This window comes from Hylobates moloch, unplaced genomic scaffold (genome assembly GCF_009828535.3).
Source record: "Hylobates moloch isolate HMO894 unplaced genomic scaffold, HMol_V3 SCAFFOLD_6, whole genome shotgun sequence".
Lineage (NCBI taxonomy): Eukaryota > Metazoa > Chordata > Mammalia > Primates > Hylobatidae > Hylobates > Hylobates moloch.
This window is the reverse complement of record NW_026652281.1, coordinates 35,957,406-35,976,349: the sequence shown is the minus strand read 5'-3', so window position 1 is coordinate 35,976,349 and position 18,944 is coordinate 35,957,406. Positions and strand designations below refer to the sequence as shown.

At 36.1% G+C, this 18,944-nt stretch overlaps 1 protein-coding gene, 1 non-coding gene and 1 pseudogene across 13 annotated transcripts in view; 2 read left to right on the top strand and 1 right to left on the bottom strand.

The window, feature by feature from the left end:
* Window positions 1-18,944, top strand: part of APC (APC regulator of WNT signaling pathway) — a 140,880-nt gene that overhangs the window by 57,543 nt on the left and 64,393 nt on the right. For all 12 annotated transcript variants that reach the window (XM_032156667.2, XM_058440614.1, XM_058440613.1 and 9 more), the window contains 4 exons: window positions 1,268-1,352; window positions 2,133-2,334; window positions 10,387-10,495; window positions 15,588-15,701. In XM_032156667.2, the coding sequence (XP_032012558.1) occupies window positions 1,268-1,352; window positions 2,133-2,334; window positions 10,387-10,495; window positions 15,588-15,701 (510 nt within the window). The remainder of the gene's footprint in view (window positions 1-1,267; window positions 1,353-2,132; window positions 2,335-10,386; window positions 10,496-15,587; window positions 15,702-18,944) is intronic.
* Window positions 12,424-12,999, bottom strand: LOC116470938 (chromobox protein homolog 3-like; annotated as a pseudogene).
* LOC116472033 (U6 spliceosomal RNA) lies at window positions 13,176-13,282 on the top strand. The gene has a single exon (XR_004248953.1). It is a non-coding gene; the product is annotated as a U6 spliceosomal RNA (small nuclear RNA).

Genomic DNA, 18,944 nt, shown 5'->3' with positions numbered 1-18,944 from the left:
TCTAAGGCTATTTATTAACATAGGAATTCTGGGGTTTGGGGGCGATTTCTTTGTTTTTGTTTTTTAGCTGAGGTCTCACTCTGTCTCCCAGGCTGGAGTGCAGTGGTAAGACTGTGGCTCACTGCAGCCTCAAACTTCTGGGCTCAAGTGATTCGCCTGCCTCAGCGTCCCAAGTAGCTGGGACCACAGGCACGTGCCACCACTCATGGTTTTTTTGTTTGTTTGTTTTTTAATTTTGTAGGGAGGGACAGAGTCTCGCTATGTTGTCCAGGCTGGTCTCAATCTCCTGGATTCAAGTGACCTTCCTGCCTTAGCCTCCCAAAGCGTTGAGGTTACAGGCGTGAGCCACCATGAATGCTTACAATGTCACTGTCCAGATAAATCAGTGAAACCGTCTTTGCTCCAGTCACTCACTTTTTGACAGGTTTTCCTTTTAATATATTTACAAATTACTTTTCTTATAGGGGAACACTCCATTTAGTTACAAAGTTGCAAATGTTCAAATATTTTGTCTTGCATTCAGGAAACCTGATTGGCCAAAGAACTATGCTAGGAGCTAGAATGGAATGCCTCAGTAAATGGAAAATAATATACATTATTATTAAGTAGCATGCAATAAGAGCCAAAGTTCACAAATGTAATGCCAGAAAAACTGGTAGAAAATGAAAGTTTCCAACATTCTTTGAGAGAAAATGATCAAGAAAGGGATTACATGGTTTGGCATCAAAAGTCAAGAAATAGTGAACATACAGTCATTTGAATGTATGCTAATTGTAAATTAGTATACTAGCAGAATATACTTAAATGTGGTATATAAAAGCTTGAATGTTGAAGTTGTTAAATAGATTATGTGTTAATTTGGCGTTTTTTATGGTCATGTTGGTGCACGCTTAAGAGACATGAATTCTAAACACATAAGTAGCTTTTGTAACTTGAGCAAGTCTCTGGGTCTCACTTGTTTTATCTGAAAAATGAGAATAATTTGCATTGTTGGTTTTTTTTAAGTTAGAAATAATGAATATATCTTAAGTGTGTTTATAATACCTTGCACGGAGACTCCCCATAATCACCATTATCACAAAATATCACTATTATTATTTGGCCATGATTTATTTATTAATAACAAATAATAGGTAATATATATAAGGTGCATGTTTTCAGAGTGATCTGAATTTTTTTCTCAGCATACTTAAATGTCAAGAAATACAGAATCATGTCTTGGAGTTATTTAGAATTTCATGTTAATATATTGTGTTCTTTTTAACAGGAAGTACTTAAACAACTACAAGGAAGTATTGAAGATGAAGCTATGGCTTCCTCTGGACAGATTGATTTATTAGAGCGTCTTAAAGGTAGATTTTTAAAAGGTGTTTTAAAATAATTTTTTAAGCTCAAATTGTCATCTTTAGGTGTGTAGATCCAAGTACAGCTTCTCTCGATTTGGGTGTTGGTATCAGTTTTCTTGGTGTATTAGCCTTACCCTCAGGATGTAATTGTTAAAGTACAAATAAATAAAAAATGTATTTGTGTGTCATTTCTTCAGTTAAACATTTAACTGGCTTCGAATTAACTATTTTAAATCCCTTCCTTAAATAATTTTCAGCTCTTTTTAAAGCTTGTTGCTATTCTGCCAGTCGCTAAATAGGACTTTAGTATTCTATATGCCATAGACTTGAGCCTACTGTCTCATTGGAAGAAGTACTGTCTTCTTCATTCAGGATAGAAATGCTTTAATCTTTTCACATATATAAGTTGACTATGCGTCACTTTTAGCAGTTTTAAAAGGATATCTTTCTCATTTTGTTGCTTGAAAATTCCAGTGTCAGAACAGAGAAAATGCTTGATAATAATTGAAGCCAGACAGACAAATTACTTTTGGATTCTAAAATATTATTTAGAGGAAGTCTAAGGAAGTACATTTTATCTAATTTTCCTTTAACACTCTCCTTATTTTTACCCTGACCCAAGTGGACGTTGCAGGGAAAGTCCTAAATAATTTTTTTTTCAGTCGTGTATATTTGTGGCTAAAGTGTAAACCTAATATTTCACTTTAAAATAATATAATAACATTAAGAATATTTTAGACCGCTTAAAGCAATTGTTGTATGAAAACTTGTTTCTATTTTATTTAGAGCTTAACTTAGATAGCAGTAATTTCCCTGGAGTAAAACTACGGTCAAAAATGTCCCTCCGTTCTTATGGAAGCCGGGAAGGATCTGTATCAAGCCGTTCTGGAGAGTGCAGTCCTGTTCCTATGGGTTCCTTTCCAAGAAGAGGGTTTGTAAATGGAAGCAGAGAAAGTACTGGATATTTAGAAGAACTTGAGAAAGAGAGGTAACATTTCTTCATATAGTAAACATTGCCTTGTACACTCCAGTTTATTGTTATTTTGTAATATAATATGTAAATTGTGAATTTATGGTAGGTGATAGCTAACACAGCATTTTGCATTTTTAAACTCAAAGATAGCATGTTATTGATTGCACTTATATTAAATCTAAAAATGTAAACAAGGCCGTTTCCTGGGATTCTGAAGACCTATTTTGTCACTTAAATATTTTGGTTTTTTGTTTGTTTTTTGGGGTTTATTTTGAGACAGGGTGTCACTGTGGCTCGCAGGCTGGAGTGTAGTGGCATGATCTCAGCTCACTGCAACCTCCACCTCCTGGGTTCAAGCGGTTCTCGTGCCTCAGCCACCCAAGTAGCCGGAACTATAGACGCCTACCACCACACCTGGCTAATTTTTGTATTTTTGGTAGAGACTGGGTTTCTTCATGTTGGCCAGGCTGGTTGTCACTTAAATACTTTGACTACTCTGTACATTGAGTAATACACATAATTATAATATTTATATGTAGTTAAAATGTGTAACTTGCCAGATACTTTGGCCCACACCTGTAATCCCAGCTACTCTGGAGACTGAGGTGGTAGGATTGCTTAAGGCCAGGAGTTTAGGACCAGCCTGGGCGACATAGTAAGACTCTCTCTTTTTTTTTTTTTGAGATGCAGTTTCACTTTTGTTGCCCAGGCTGGAGTGCAATGGCACAATCTCGGCTCACTGCAACCTCTGCCTCCCAGGTTCAAGCGATTCTTCTGCCTCAGGCTCCCAAGTAGCTGGGATTACAGGCATGTGCCACCACGCCCGGCTAATTTTGTATTTTGAATACAGACAGTGTTTCACCATGTTGGTCAGGCTAGTCTCAAACTCTTGACCTCAGTTGTTTTCCCCCCTCCCTCGGCCTTCCTGGGATTACAGGCATGAGCCACTACGCTTGGCGAAGACTCTGTCTCTTTACCAAAAAAAAAAAAAAAAAAAAAGTAGTAACTGATTTTTATTGAATATCTGATTATCTATTGAAGTATATTCAGTAACTACTAGATTCAGTAAAAGATGATTCTTTTCATTATGGAAGGCCCACTACAAGTGGCCACAAATGAAATACTTCTTTTTTTTAAAATTTATAAATAATAATTGTATATTTCATGGGGTATGTAGTGATGTTTCTATACATATAATTTATTGCAGTCAGATTAGCGTATCTGTCATCTCAGACATTTATCATTTCTTTGTGTTAGGAACATTCATTATCTACCATCTAGCTATTTGAAACTATGTAATATTGTTAACTATGCTCATCCTACAGTAGTATAGAACACAGTTCTATGCAGTAGTGTAGAACACTAGAACTTATTCCTCCTATCTAGCTGTAATTTTATATTCTTTAACAAATCTGTCTTTATCTTGTCTTTCCCTCTGTGTTTCCTAGCCTCTAGTATTTACTTTTTACTTCTGTGAGTAAAAAGTAAGTTTTTCTTTTTTTTCTTCTTTTTTTTTTTTTTTTTTTTTTTGAGACAAGAGTCTTGCTGTCGCCCAGACTAGAGTGCAGTGGCACAATCTTGACTCACTGCAACCTCCACCTCCTGGGTTCAAGCAATTCTCGTGCCTCAGCCTCCCGGTAGCTGGGATTACAGGCACGCCCCACCGCGTCCAGCTAAGTTTTGTATTTTTAGTAGAGACGGGGTTTCACCATGTTGGCCAGGCTGGTCTTGATACCCTGACCTCAGGTGACTTGCCTGCCTTGGCCTCCCAAAGTTTTGGGATTACAGGCATGAGCCACTGCGCCTGGCCAACAAAACATTTATTAATGTATAAGTTTTAATACCTGAAAAAAAATTGCTTGACGTATGGAATGAGTTCTGATTTTTCACAGCTAGTGTATTAATTCTTCTCTTCCTTAAGTTAACATTATCTCACTGCGGATACCAGAATATAGATCATTATCAGGAACTTCGTCAAATGTTTTATGTCCCCTAAAAGATTCCTTAATGCACATATTAAGGAATATCTTTATTATCTTTATATTTCTAAAAGTTCTATTAGACATTCAGAAAATGGTAAAATATATAAAAGCTTCATATTATCTCTGTGACCTTGGTTAAATCGTTAAATTTTTGTGCCATTTTCTTCTATAAGATAAAGATATGGTTCTACTTTATGGCATTGTTGTGAAAATTGAATATTAGTATATAGGAAATGCCCAGCATATCTCCCTGAGAGGCAGAAGACCTTTTATAACTTTCTCTCCAGTTTCATATATGCCCATTTATAAAAATAGGGATAATTATCTGGACCAGAAATGATGTTACACTGTCTTTTATTTCTTAAGTTTACATAAGTCTCTGTTTCATACATTGATCCTAGACTATTGAAACACCATTTTGAAAAATAAGGGTGAACTAGGATCCATGATCTTCTATCTCTTTCCCCTTTGAGCTCTATTAAGAGGCAAAGGACATGCATACTAACCTTTCCTTACTTGCTTTCTTTTCCTTACTTTGTTTTATGTAGATAAAGTCTTGATTTTATTAGCAGAGAGAGGGAGTTTCAGAGAAAAATATTAATTTTTGAAATAAGTTTTACCGCAAATACTAGTAAACCTAACAAATGCAGCTGTTAAGTGGTAAGGAATACTTGTAATAAAAATGTTCTTATTTTCTGTCTTGACATTATTTCTTACTAGTCTTCCAGAGTTCTTTGCATCTAAATCTAGGAAAAGCTTATTCCTCTGTTCAAAGACTTAAATGCAATGATCTCCATGTTTTGTTTATTATGTAATACCACTGTAAATAACTTTAAGCTAGTATTCTGACTTTTAACTCTAAGTGGAAAATACATTTCTTTTTAAAAATATTTAAAGGTGCTTTAGCCTTTTCTGTTGTTACTATAGAAAAGACGTCTTGTTTTTGTTTTCGTTTTTCTCCCAAAATGTGGCCCAACTTCTAATTCAGGCTTTATTACACACTATGAAAAGTTGCTTTATCTGGAGAGAAAGCGGTATCAGCATGGTGTCGTTAGAAGGTTCTCAACTCTGACTGATCATTAGTATCACTAGTTTAGCTTTATAAAGCATCATAAATGAAAAGTATCAATATTCCTTTCCTATATTCAGTCTCATTTCCCATGAGATAGTCTAAATAATATGTTTATATTACTAGTATTGGACATGACTTACTGACTTACAACTCTGAAAGATGAAGATTTGTTAAATTTACTCAATTATCCATCCAGTTTTTAATTCTGTACCAATTCTTTGGTCGAATTTGTATACATATACACATAACCAAATACAAATACATATATATATAAGTTCTATTTCTTGTTCTTTCCTGTGAGTGACTGTGTCTGTTGAAGCCCCGCTGTATAAGATTTGGCAACTGTGTGTTCACCTTTATTTTGTGAAGACTGTTAACAGTTACCTCATAGTACATATATTTGAGTCTTCATGTTTTTTTCTTTCTGTGAATTAGGCATAATGTTGATGTGAAATAAGTGGGTTTTTTTAGGACTCTGTAGTTGTTGGACACTGTGAGTCAGTAGTATGCCGAATTAATTTTTACTCCCCATTGATAGAATATCATACCCTTTGTGCTGTTTAAAGGAAGATGATGCTATTTGGAATGTGTCTTTCTTATATAGCTCTTTGTTTTTGTCTCAAGTTTCTAATTCCCTTTCTTTTATGTTTTTGGGAGCAGAAATTTGTGCCTTTATGATAATATGAGGATCTAGTTTCATTTTATTCATAAATAAATTTTTATTGGAGCCAATTAACTTTTCTGATCTAATTTGTACCATTTGCTTCCTGAGCCTGCTACAAGACTGATATACCATTGTTGTCATTATGCTTCCCATTTAGGTCTAATGTGTTTGGGTGTTCTTGACTCTTGCTATGTTTGAGAGAGATAAATTGATTTCTTTCTTGTGTGATAGTATACTTATTTTGCTCTCACACTTTGATAGTTCAGGTAGGTTTAGGTTCAAACTCATTTTTCTTCATTATCAAGGTGCGAATGAGAAATTTGATACCAGTCTGAATCTTACTCCTTTGTAGATGGCCGTTTTTCCTCTTTGGAAGCTTTGGAATGTTTTGGTATGCATATTTTCTTCATTCATCGTGCTGAATATTTACTGTAACCTTTTGATCTGGAAATTTATTTATTCAGCTTTTTTCTGTTATATTACTTCTTTGATGATTTTCCCCTTTAGTTTTTTCTGTTCTTTCTTTGTAGACCTTCCTAAAGTCATAGTTTAACTCTATGTCTTCTTCCTTTATCTGTACTCCTCAGGATAAATGCTAGAAGTTCGTTAAGCCAGGACTTAAACCCAGCTTATAGCTTTATAACCTTTTTGAACCTCAGTTTTCTAGTTAGTAAAGTGATCATGAGAATAACTACCTCAAAGGATATCATGAGGATTAAATTAGATTTTTTTAAAGTCCCTGGCACTATGCCCAGTATATACAGCATTCAGTAATGTTAGGAATGTTGCTGTCATGTTCACTATTAATTTATTTAACAAATATTTATTGAATGCTAGTACAAATGTGCCATGCTCTTCTAGGTGACCCCCAGTAAGGTAGAGGACTAAGAAGATGTGAGATTTATGTGAAAAAGCGTTTTTAAAGAAGACCATTGGCAATCAGAAAATAGGCCTTTAGTACACTAAACCCTAATGACTCTACCTGTTCTGAGTCTAGCCTTAGTTTCAGTTCTGAGCCTTATGAACTGCTGTTGTGTGAGTCACAAGGTCAACTACGATAATTTAATCACTTGCTATCATTTTAGCTGAAGACACTATAACCTTGGCTTCCCCAGAGCATTTTACTACAGGTTAATCTTAAACTTGATAGCAGCAAATTGTCCCTAGTGTCCCTAACCTTCCCCTTACTTCAACACTGCCACTGACATTGGCCTGTCAATTTAAGCACTTTCAATGCCCAGCTCTTTTTTTTTTTTTTTTAAGATGAAGTCTCGCTCTGTCACCTAGGCTGGAGTGCAATGGCACAATCTTGGCTCACTGCAACCTCCACCTCCCGGGTTCAAGAGATTCTCATGCCTCAGCCTCCTGAGTAGGTGGGACTACGAGTGTCTGCCACGACACCCAGCTAATTTTTGTATTTTTAGTAGAGACAGGTTTTCACCATGTTGGCCAGGCTGGTCTCGAACTCCTGACCTCAAGTGATCCACCTGCCTCAGCCTCCCAAAGTGCTGGGATTACAGGCATGACCCACGTGCCTGGCCCCAACTCCTATTTTATAAGTTCATTTATTAGGAAATAATGGAGGAAATAGTAGCATCACCATCTTTTTTACTCTTTTTCCCACCTTGGACCTGGTCAGTCTTGCAGGTCCTCACTAGGGAAAACTGAAAAATAGAATTAAATCTCATCTTTATGGGAGTTGTGGTACCCAGCTGTGAATGGAGTTCAGGCTTTCTGCAGTGCTTTCTCCTGTTCCTGTTGTCAGAAATCGGAGGGAGAGAGCAGCTTGTCTTTAGTCTGCCTTTTCTGAGGGCTGCTACCTCATAAGCAGGGTCTTCCTTTCTTCCCAGTCAGTCTGTCACTATTAAGGTTGCCACATAAGAACAAAAGCTTATTTCTTATTTTTTAAGTTGCTTCTCAGTAAAGGAAAATACATTTTAACAAGAACAGAACCTTCCACATACTCACATTAGTACTCACTGCTAAGATTCATTCCCATATTTGCTAAGAAACAATAATCAAGCAGAACTTTTAAAGTAATAATAGTATCAGAGTGGGCAACATTTCTCTGTATGACCAAACTCCAGAATCTATAATAGAAAATATCTACAAATCGGACTGCATGGAAATCAAAATTTTCTACATGGCAAAACGTTACAGTTGACCCTTGAACAATTCATGGGTTGGCGTACCCACCCGCTACATGCAGTCAAAAATATATATATAACTTTTGACTCCCCAAAAACTTTACTGATTGCCTATCTATTGACCTGAAGCCTTACTGATAACATAAACAGTCAAGTAACAAATATTTTGTATGTTATGTGTATTATATACTATGTTAAGTTAGAGAAAACGTGTTATTAAGAAAATCATAATGAAGTGGAAGGAAATTCATGTATAAGTGGACCCATGCAGTTCACACCCATATTCAAGGGTCAAGTGAGTAAAAAATGTTAAAAAGACAAGTGTTAAGTTGAGAAAATTATATGCAGCCCAACAACTGACAAAGCACTATTATTTTTAATATAGAAAAGGTCCTACAAGTAAGAAAAATCACAGAAAAGGAAATACAAATGGCTTATAAACTCGAACAAAATGTTTAATCTCACTCATAGTAAGAGAAATCAAATTAAAACCAGTGATACACCATTTAAAAAAAACTAGACACGAAAAAGCAGAAAGTTGAATTAAACACTTCAATTGGTGATGATGGTAGCATAAATTGGTATAACATCTCACAAGGGCAGTAAGTTAAAAATTTATATATTCTAGGAATTTCTTTTATATAAATGCGTGTATATGTATGAAATGAGGTATATCTATAAGGCTATTGAATGCAGCATTGTTTATAATAACAAAAGATTAGAAAGGCCCTAAGTACCACCAACTAAGAGTTGGTTGTAGTGTATCCCTACATAGATTTATGAATACTAGGGAATTCTTTGAATATTATGTAGCTAACAAAAAAAATACCTAGTATAGATTGAGCATCCCAAATCTGGAAATAGAAAATTCTCCAAAATCCTTAAGTTTTTGAGTAACATGATGCTCAAAGGAAATGCTAATTAGAGCATTTTTGGATTTGAGATGCCCAACTGGTAAGTATAATAGAAATATTCCAAAATCCGAAAACACTTCTAGTCACAATCATTTTGAATAAGGGATACTCAACCTGTGCCTATTTGTGTTCTGCAAGGTCGATTTTTTTGTTTTTTGTTTTTTTGTAAAGCAGACTGTTGCCCAGGCTGGAATGCAGTGGTACGATCTCAGCTCATTGCAGCCTCGGCCTCCTGGGCTCAAGTGATTCTCCCAGCTCAGCCTCCCAAGTAGCTGCACCACCACACCTGACTAGTTTTTGTATTTTTTTGTAGAGATGGGATTTTGGGGCTTGGGTTTTCATCATGTTGCCCAGGCTGGTATTGAACTGCTGAGCTCAAGTGATCCACCTGCCTCGGCTTCCCTAAGTATTGGCATTACAGGCATGTGCCACCACACCTGGTCCCTAGGGTCAATTTTTAAGTGAAAAAAAGTTGCAGGACAACATATACTATAATAATATGCTACAATTTATATTTAAAATGTACATATAAGTATGCACATATGTCCTTGCATTTTTATAGGATACTCTAGTAATATACATAAGAAAATTGTAACAGTGGTAGCTCTGGCAAAGAGCCACATGGAAAGTGATAGATTATATTCTTTTTGTACCTCTTGAGTTTTATCCCTGTAACACTCTTACTGTGCATTTATGTTTATAATGCTCAGGTATGCAGTATCTTAGTACAGATTGCTATGGAGAACACCATCATTTGGTGTTCAGATTCCAAACTAAGAAGTTTCTCTGTGTCACAACTTCCTCTTATTTCAAAATGACAGTATATTTCTTATTATTTTGGCTGCTGTGAAGCTGAAAGCCACATCAGTGTCCAAAGTAGTAGCTTCCTATATTCTAGGTTTGTTTTCTGGGTATCATTGCTGCTTTTCTTAATTCCTTTACTATACTTTTTATTCTTATACTAATTTTGAATTTTGTTATGTCTGTATCTTTTACCTATCATTATATTCTTAGACTATAAATATGAAGAAAGCCTTTAGTGAAGTGTAAGTATTCTTTTAAGGATGATTACCAGTTTATTTAGAAAAAAATGTTCTTTTTAATACTCTAATTTTAATGACTGTAATATTCTAAGTCCTCCCTTTAAAAGTTGAAATCAATGTAAATTTTTTGAGTAATTCATTATTAACACTTTAGGTAGAGAAGTTTGCAATAACAACTGGTGTAAGTATTGCTCTTGTGCAGTCTTTATTAGCATTGTTCAAATGTACCTTTTTTTAAAAAATAGATCATTGCTTCTTGCTGATCTTGACAAAGAAGAAAAAGAAAAAGACTGGTATTATGCTCAACTTCAGAATCTCACTAAAAGAATAGATAGTCTTCCTTTAACTGAAAATGTAAGTAACTTGGCAGTACAACTTATTTGAAACTTTAATAACTTGATATTTTAAAGTACCTAGGTAATCCATTAAAATTCAGGATAACTGAATTTATGGTTATTTGTAAATTGTAATATGTTTTACCCAACTTTAGGCCTGAATATACCCCTAATAGTTAATGAATTTTTGTTTGTAAAGATGATAAAACGTTATGCTCAAATGTTTTATTTAAAGCTCTTATTTAGAAAATCTATAAAGTTTGAATTCTAGAGGACCTCAGGGTTCAACTAGGCAACTAGTTTTTTAATTCTGTGTATTGAATTGCCAAACATACTCTATAGAAGTATTTATCACCATCTGCCTATTTTTTGTACTGTGTTATAAGAATCATGCCAAATAGTTTTTGCAATAAAAATAACTCTGAAAATATTCTAGATATAAATGCCAATAGCTATAGCACAGATATTAGCATTTTTGCAAACACTAAAGTTGGTTTGTTTTGCAAATCTAACTGTTTTAAAAATTTTTTTAAGGAATATAAAACTATTGACCATTGTCCACCAGTGTTCACAATAAATTAACAGTATGCAGTTGAATAATGTTCTGATTTACTGCAAAGGGTTGTTTTTCTTGGCCTCTGCTGAACCAGTAAAACATATACTGAAAAGATCGAACCTACATGTAATGAATGTGTTGGAGTAAAGAAAAAACATGCAAGTCAGTAGTTTAGATTACAGAAGTTTGTCCACCGATTTATGACAGCTGGTCCTAAACTGCCAACATCTCTAACCATCTGATTAGGTTTCGATGAGCCAAGTCTTAGACATTCCATGAATCATGACCTTTTAGTCAGCGTAACACAGGGATTTCAACTTTTTGTTAAGAAATGACTCAACGTGGCGGAGGCTCACGCCTGTAACCCCAGCACTTTGGGAGGCTGAGGAAGGTGGATCACTTAAGGCCAGGAGTTCGAGACCAGCCTGGTCAACATGGTGAAACTCTGTCTCTGCTAAAGTAAATACAAACATTAGCTAGACGTGGTGGTGCATGCCTGTAATCTCAGCTACTTGTGAGGCTGAGGCAGGAAAATCACTTGAACATGGGAGACAGAGGTTGCAGTGATCCAAGATCACGCCACGGCACTCCAGCTTGGGCGACAGAGCGAGACTCCATCTCAAAACAAAAAGAAAAAATAAAAAAAAAAAAGAAATGACTCACCAGAGGAATCTTTAAGTGTCCATTTAATTGTCTTGTTTAGCTAATTAAAATACACTAGGATTTGTCTGGTTTCCTCATCTGGATGTTGCTGGCAATGGTAAAATTTTTCATTTTAGAAATTTTGCAAACCATTGCATTTATAGATATGAATTCTGGTATGGCTGCTTTTAAATTATCCAATTTAAATTGTCCAATTAATTAAAATCATTCATTTAACTTGAAATGTATGACTTCAGGAAATTTTTCAATTTAACTTGAAGTGATTTATTTTTCTTAGATTGCTCAGAATGATGGCATTTCAGAAACATTGGATTACCTGTGATTTTTGTTTTTGTAAATGTTTAAAAACAATAAAAAAGGAAAACATTTATGTGTGCATATTCTATATACACACACACACGAAAAAAAAAAAACAAATAAGAAACCCAGAATGATCCTTAGGCATATGAGAACAGAAGTTCTGATTGAGTAATGGCTATGGAAATTTCTCCTAATATATTTAGAAAAGCTGTTCTCTCATGCATTGGATATAATATACCATGGTATCTAATTTTTTTTTCTGATGAAGGAAGCAACTATAGAAAGCTTTTATTTATTTGTTCAAAGTAACCAGTGCTATTAATGCAAAAGAAAATCCACAGCAATTCTTCCAATACTACTTTAAAAACAAACATACCAAACTTGATTTTCATTAAAATGTAGTTATTTCTTCACACTAGTAAATCAAAAACCAAGACCCATATAAAACAGTGCCAACAATTACTATGCTTCATCTTCTGGACAAGAATGCCAAGTTAGTTTCTGTTTATAAAAAGGAGTTACAATTTGAGGACCCTTCATATTTGCCTCTTTTGCCAGCAGCAACTCTGCCTAATCTGAATCCTTCCTTGTCATGAGAAACAGCAATTCTCCACTACCGTCTGTGGCACCAATTACTCCTTCAGGATCAAGACATCTGGCAAAGCCTTTTGGTTTGTCAGCAGCATCCCTTCTTTGATTTACTGTCATCAGATTCACTGTCAGATAAAGATTTTCTGTTCGTGTCATCTTTTTCTTGACTAGTTTTTTGAGAATTAAGAAATGCTTCAATTAACCCTGAACAATCTGAATTTTCTTTAGGTTCCCAAGGGTTGTCAGCATCTGTAAATCCCTCCCACTTAAGGAAATATTCCACTTTCCCATTCACTACACGTCAGTCATACATTTTCCACCACAGATTCTTCTGGCTCTGCCTCTTCATCTCTTTTACTCTTTCCATTGTATTTGTTTCCTATTTTTTGCAATGTAGGTTTATTGGAGGCCATTTTTTATTGCAGACTTGAGGAGCTGATATTCACCACCTCCAAGCCGCTCTGGGTTATAAGTCTGCAGCGTTCTGTAAAAAAAAAAAAAATCTAATCCTGTCAGCCTCTCCCTCTCCCTGTCAATGATTTTATTCATGGGGTGGCACATATAAGAATATTTCTCAAATACATTTATAGTGGCCACGTCAGCAGCACATATCCTAAAACTGGAATGAGGCAGAGGAGATTAGTATGGCCCTTGCTCAAGGTTGAAAAAAAAAGAAAAGAAAATTATATAATCTCAAACAAGACTACATATTTTAGCTATTATCTATAAATATTTCACGTAACTTTTTTTTTTTTTTGAGATGGAGTCTCGCTCTGTCACCGAGGCTGGAATGCAATGGTGCAATCTCAGCTCACTGCAACCTCCAACTCCCAGGTTCAAGCGATTCCCCTGCCTCAGCCTCCCACATAGCTGGGACTACAGGCGCATGCCACCATGTCCAGCTAATTTTTTGTACTTTTAGTAGAGACGAGGTTTTGATGTGTTAGCCAGGATGGTCTCGATCTCCTGACCTCGTGATCCACCTACCTTGGCTTCCCAAAGTGTTGGGATTACAAGTGTGAGCCACCGTGCCCAGCCACATGTAATTTTTTAAAAGAAAATAGACTAATTAAAATATAACTTACTCTCTTAGCTTAAATTTTTCATTTTCTACTACTACTTTGAGAGACCAAAATAGACAAAAAGGTAAAAATTGAAAGAGAGAAAACCTTTTTGAAAACATGTAGCTAGCTAGATTTCCTGAGTGGACATTGGCTGACAGGAGGTGGAACTGGAAGCTTAAGTGCTCACTCTACTGGAGTAATCATTTAGGGTTTTGAGAGAGAGAAAGGATCCCTTTTTCTGACAGGGCCTTAACATGTTAACACTTAACAGTGCTCCTGGGAATTAAGGAGCACAGATAGTGAGAGAACAGTTATTGGAGAATTGTTAGCCTGTGAGGATTAGGAATTTTGGGGGATTTGTTGGGACTATAACTTTTGTAAAGAAAAATACCAAAGTGTAGTTTTGCTTACCATTAACTTTGGTCATTAGAGAATACACAAAATCCAGAATTCCACTGTCTACATGAAGTCAGGTTCAGTAAAGAGCTTAAATGTACATGACAACTCAAGAGTATTTGGTTACCATCTGAAACAAAGATCAGTTGTCAAGTTAATTATTCTCTACTAATTTATTAAGTAGATCACATTTATTTAATATGATATATAAGACATTATCAGGGACCATTGGCAACATTAGCAAATTTAAACTCTGCTTGTATTTTATAACTATTTTTTAATTTCACAAATGTTGCATTTATGTTGGGAAGCCAAGTTAATGAACACTTTATGTGGAAATACCTACTTATCAAAACATTACTGAAAACATCAGATCTAAACCACATTATTGCAACATACTGTGTCATGTTCAATTTTTTTTTTTTTTGCAGAGAGGGTTTGGGAAGTGGAGGACTAATAAGTGGAGTTACAACTGGCTCAGTAGGAATAAGAAATAACATGCAGACTATTTCATCTCTATTGCAACCCATAATTTGGGTATGCCTAAGGGAATACATTCTGCATATGAATGTCATCTGTATGTTGCAAAGGGAAAAGGGTGAGAACTAATCTGACTACGACTGACAACACAATTTGGAGTTCTTGGACCACAGTGCTATTCTGAGTCAGATACATGTCATACACAGTTTTCTAAGGGCACACAGAAAATCTATAGCATTTCCTCATTCCCTTCATGGCCCATTATAAGTCTGTTACCTATCATTTTATTTAATCAGCTTTTATTACCTTTTGGGCATGGGTTTATAAGTTTCATTACCTTGTCCTTTTAAAATCCTGTTGCATGCTTGGCAGTTATCACAGTCCTTGGAATTTTAATTAAAGGGTTAATAAATTTTTGAATGAGTTATCACCCATTCTGAAGAAGTACCTCTTTTTATTTGTTTCAACTTTGCTTTACTTTTCGATTTTTACCAAAGTCTGTGTTGGCTTTGTCCACTCTATTTATGATTATCTTTCTTACATGTAGGCTTTTTCTTATCCTATATTCTTCATTTGATTAATGGGAAAGTTCTCTCTATTTAATCTGTATGTGTATAGTAATCCTTACCTTAAGTTGAAGTATAAGCTTAAGAATGATGGACTTGTTTCTTGGTATTTCTATGTTGTCCACATTAATATGCTAGTATTTAATAATTAAAAGTAGTGCCTCTTCTGTAGAGAAGAGTCATAAGGCAACTGAATTTAGCCTCACTCTAACTGGACCAATTATATATTTTAAGTGAAATAAGCCAATCTAATTAAAGCCACTTGTGACTTTGGCAAATAAGTGTTTGAATTCCATATCACATCAGGGATCCAGATTGAGTCTGACACCTATAATCAAATTTAAACACTCCTTGGAGTAAAAAATAATTTTCTCATGCACCATGACTGACGTATTTGCTTATTCATTTTCTTTATTGGTACTTATATGCTTTTTTGCTTTTGCTGATTAATGTAAATACAAGATATTGATACTTTTATATTATTTGTGGTTTTAGTTTTCCTTACAAACAGATATGACCAGAAGGCAATTGGAATATGAAGCGAGGCAAATCAGAGTTGCAATGGAAGAACAACTAGGTACCTGCCAGGATATGGAAAAACGAGCACAGGTAAGTTACTTGTTTCTAAGTGATAAAACAGCAAAGAGCTATTAGGAATAAAATGAATTACAGCTCTGTTAATATTGATTAAATTTTATTAAAGACATTTATAAGGCTGTCTTTATTTTGGCTCTATTTCAAAATAAGATTTATCATGGCTGCTGAGCAACATAATCAATATTGACATAGTTGTGTCTTTATCATATTCATTTCCCCGGTACTGTTCTGTTCTGCCTTGGAATTATAAGAGAGAGACAGAGTTAGATGGTGGTCTTCTGGTAGCTAATAACTAGCTTCAGTTCTCCTTTGAGATTTTTACTTCTGTAATCTAAGACTGTATAAAGTTATTCAGAACATGTCACTGCTCTTCAAATTGTGCACTTAAAAAACCCTCATTCAAGGATAATAGGAAGGAAACAAAGAGAATTTTAGGAGAGATGAAGTAAGTTGTATGGAGAACATTCCCATATTTCTACCCTCAGTGTCAAGAAAGTATTAGCTAGCTTGCTATTAAGTATTTTTAGATATTATTGAATATAGCCTTTTTATATTCAAACAAGTTTATGACTGACTAATTTTTTAAGCGTGAAGAGGCCTTGCAAATTGCCTTATCTGTTTCAAAACTAGCAGGGGTTGTTGTTTTCTTTTTTAACTTTTGGGACAAATGGGGAGGAAAACATTTAAAGATTTTCTTTAAGTAAATATTAATAGCAAATAAAAGCAGAGATCAACATTTACATGATAATGATACACATACGTTTTTTATTCTATAAAACATATTAAATAGTTTTAAAATGGCTAGTGTAGGATATTTTACATTCCTTGAAGGTATAGTCTTTATTTTTTATGTGACGCTTCCTAAACATAAAGAATTTTTTTTTTCCTTGAGAAGGAGTCTCACCCTGTTGCCCAGGCTGAAGTGCAATGGCATGATCTCGCCTGCAACTTCCGCCTCCCAGGCTCAAGCAATCCTCCTGCCTAAACCACCTGAGTAGCTGGGATTACAGGCGTGCGCCACCATGCCCAGCTAATTTTTGTATTTTTAGTAGAGATGAGGCTTCGCCATGTTTGCCAGGCTGGTCTTGAATTCCTGACCTCAAGTGATCCACCCACCTCAGCCTCCCGAAGTTCTAGGATTTAGAGTCATCATGCACAGTGTATTAGTTTGTTTTCAGGCTGCTGATAAATACATACCCGAGACTGGGCAGTTTACAAAAGAAAGAGGTTTAAGAGACTTAACAGTTCCATGTGGCTGGGGAATCCTCACAATCATGGTGGAAGGCAAGGAGGAACAAGTCATGTCTTACATGGATGGCAGCAGGCAGAGAGAGACTGACAGGGAAATTCCCATTTTTAAAACCACCAGATCTCATGAGAATTATTTACTATCAAAAGAACAGCACAGGAAAGACCCACCCCCATAATTTAATTATCTCCCATTGGGTCCCTCCCACAACACATGGGAGCTACAAGATGAGATTTGGGTGGGGACACAGAGCCAAACCATATCAGCCAGCGTAAACATAATGTATATTCTATCTGTTTTGGAGTATGGTGGTAGGCTAAGGTGCTACTAAAACACCAGTACCATACTACATTTCGTAGTCCATACATGTTAGTTTCATAATGAGGTTGGGGGCTTAACTAGTGTGTGTGTGCACGTGCATGTATGTGTACATGTTAGTTATAATACGTGTATATAATATATTGTTTTTTCTTACCTTCCCTCTTGCCCCATCCCAGTCAGAAAGATTCGTGACTTGAATGTCAAAAGTAAAACTTTAAACCTTTCAGTAGAACATATACATAAGTATGTTTCTGCTATTAGAGTAGGAAAGTATTTCTTTTTTTTTTTTTGGATCAGTGATAATAACTCAATCCTCTATTTGACAAAGAAGAAGGAGAAGGAAGAGGAAGAAAAAGAAAGTGGGATAAAGGATCAGAAAGGGAGGAAAATAGAAAAAATTAGAGTATGACTCCAGGGTAGACCTGTTTTGTTGTCACTGAGTTGGTTGGTTGGTTTGTCTGTTGTATTTTTCATATGTTTCGCCATGTTGGCCAGACTGGTCTCGAACTCCTAGCCTGAAGTGATCAACCCGCCTCGGCCCCCCAGAGTGCCGGGACCACAGGCGTGAGCCACCACGTCCAGCCACCACATTGCTTCTGGCCTCCGTGGTAGACCTCCCAGATGGGGCGGTCGGGCAGAGGCGCTCCCCACATCCCAGACGGGGCGGCCGGGCAGAGGCGCTCCACACTTCCCAGACAATTGGTGGCCGGGCAGAGGCGCTCCTCACTTCCCAGACGATTGGTGGCCGGGCAGAGGCGCTCCTCACTTCCCAGACGATGGGTGGCCGGGCAGAGGTATGTGAATTATATCTCAATAAAACTGTTGCAAAAGAAACAAAAATATAATGACTCCACTCAGTGAAAATTTTATACAGTGGCCAGTGCTGCTGGTCCAGGGACCATACCTTAAGAACCACTGAACTAAAAGATCTTCAGTTTACCCTTTTTATTCCCTCAGACTCCAAGTTAACCAGAGTTCTTCATTCACTGACAATTTTAGTTGAGATTTTATTATAAATTGCTGTTGGATATAATTGGCTGCCATAAGATTCTCCTTCATTGATCTACTGTACTTTAGGGACCTATAGTCATTGATTGCACAGCTTAGGAGCTTTGCTGTCTATTCTTATTCCATAGGATGAGGAAGAGGATCTCAGGACTGAACTCAACCTTCTGAGGAAGTACTCTTTCCACAAAAACATTGTGTCCTTCTATGGTGCATTTTTCAAGCTGAGTCCCCCTGGTCAGAGGCACCAACTTTGGGTATGTTTTTAATTACACTGTTCTTATTCTATAAGAATAAGTTTTACCCAAGGATGTATGTTTTCATGAGTTACCACTTTTGTGCATCTACAGGAAAACTTAGCACATAACTGTTAAGGTAGTATGGTGTATTAATCTGTTCTCACAATGCTATTAGGTTGGCGCAAAAGTAATCGTGGTTTTTGCCATTAGACATACCCGAGACTAGGTAGTTTATAAAGGAAAGAGATTTCATTGGCTCACAGTTCCACATGGCTGAGGAGACCTCACAATCATGGCAGAAGGCAAAGGAGGAGCAAAGTCATGTCTTGCATGGCGGCAGGCAAGAGAGCATGTTCAGGGAAATTCTCCATTATAAAACCATCAGATCTCGTGAACTTATTCACTGTCATGAGAACAGCATGGGAAAGACCTGCCCCCATG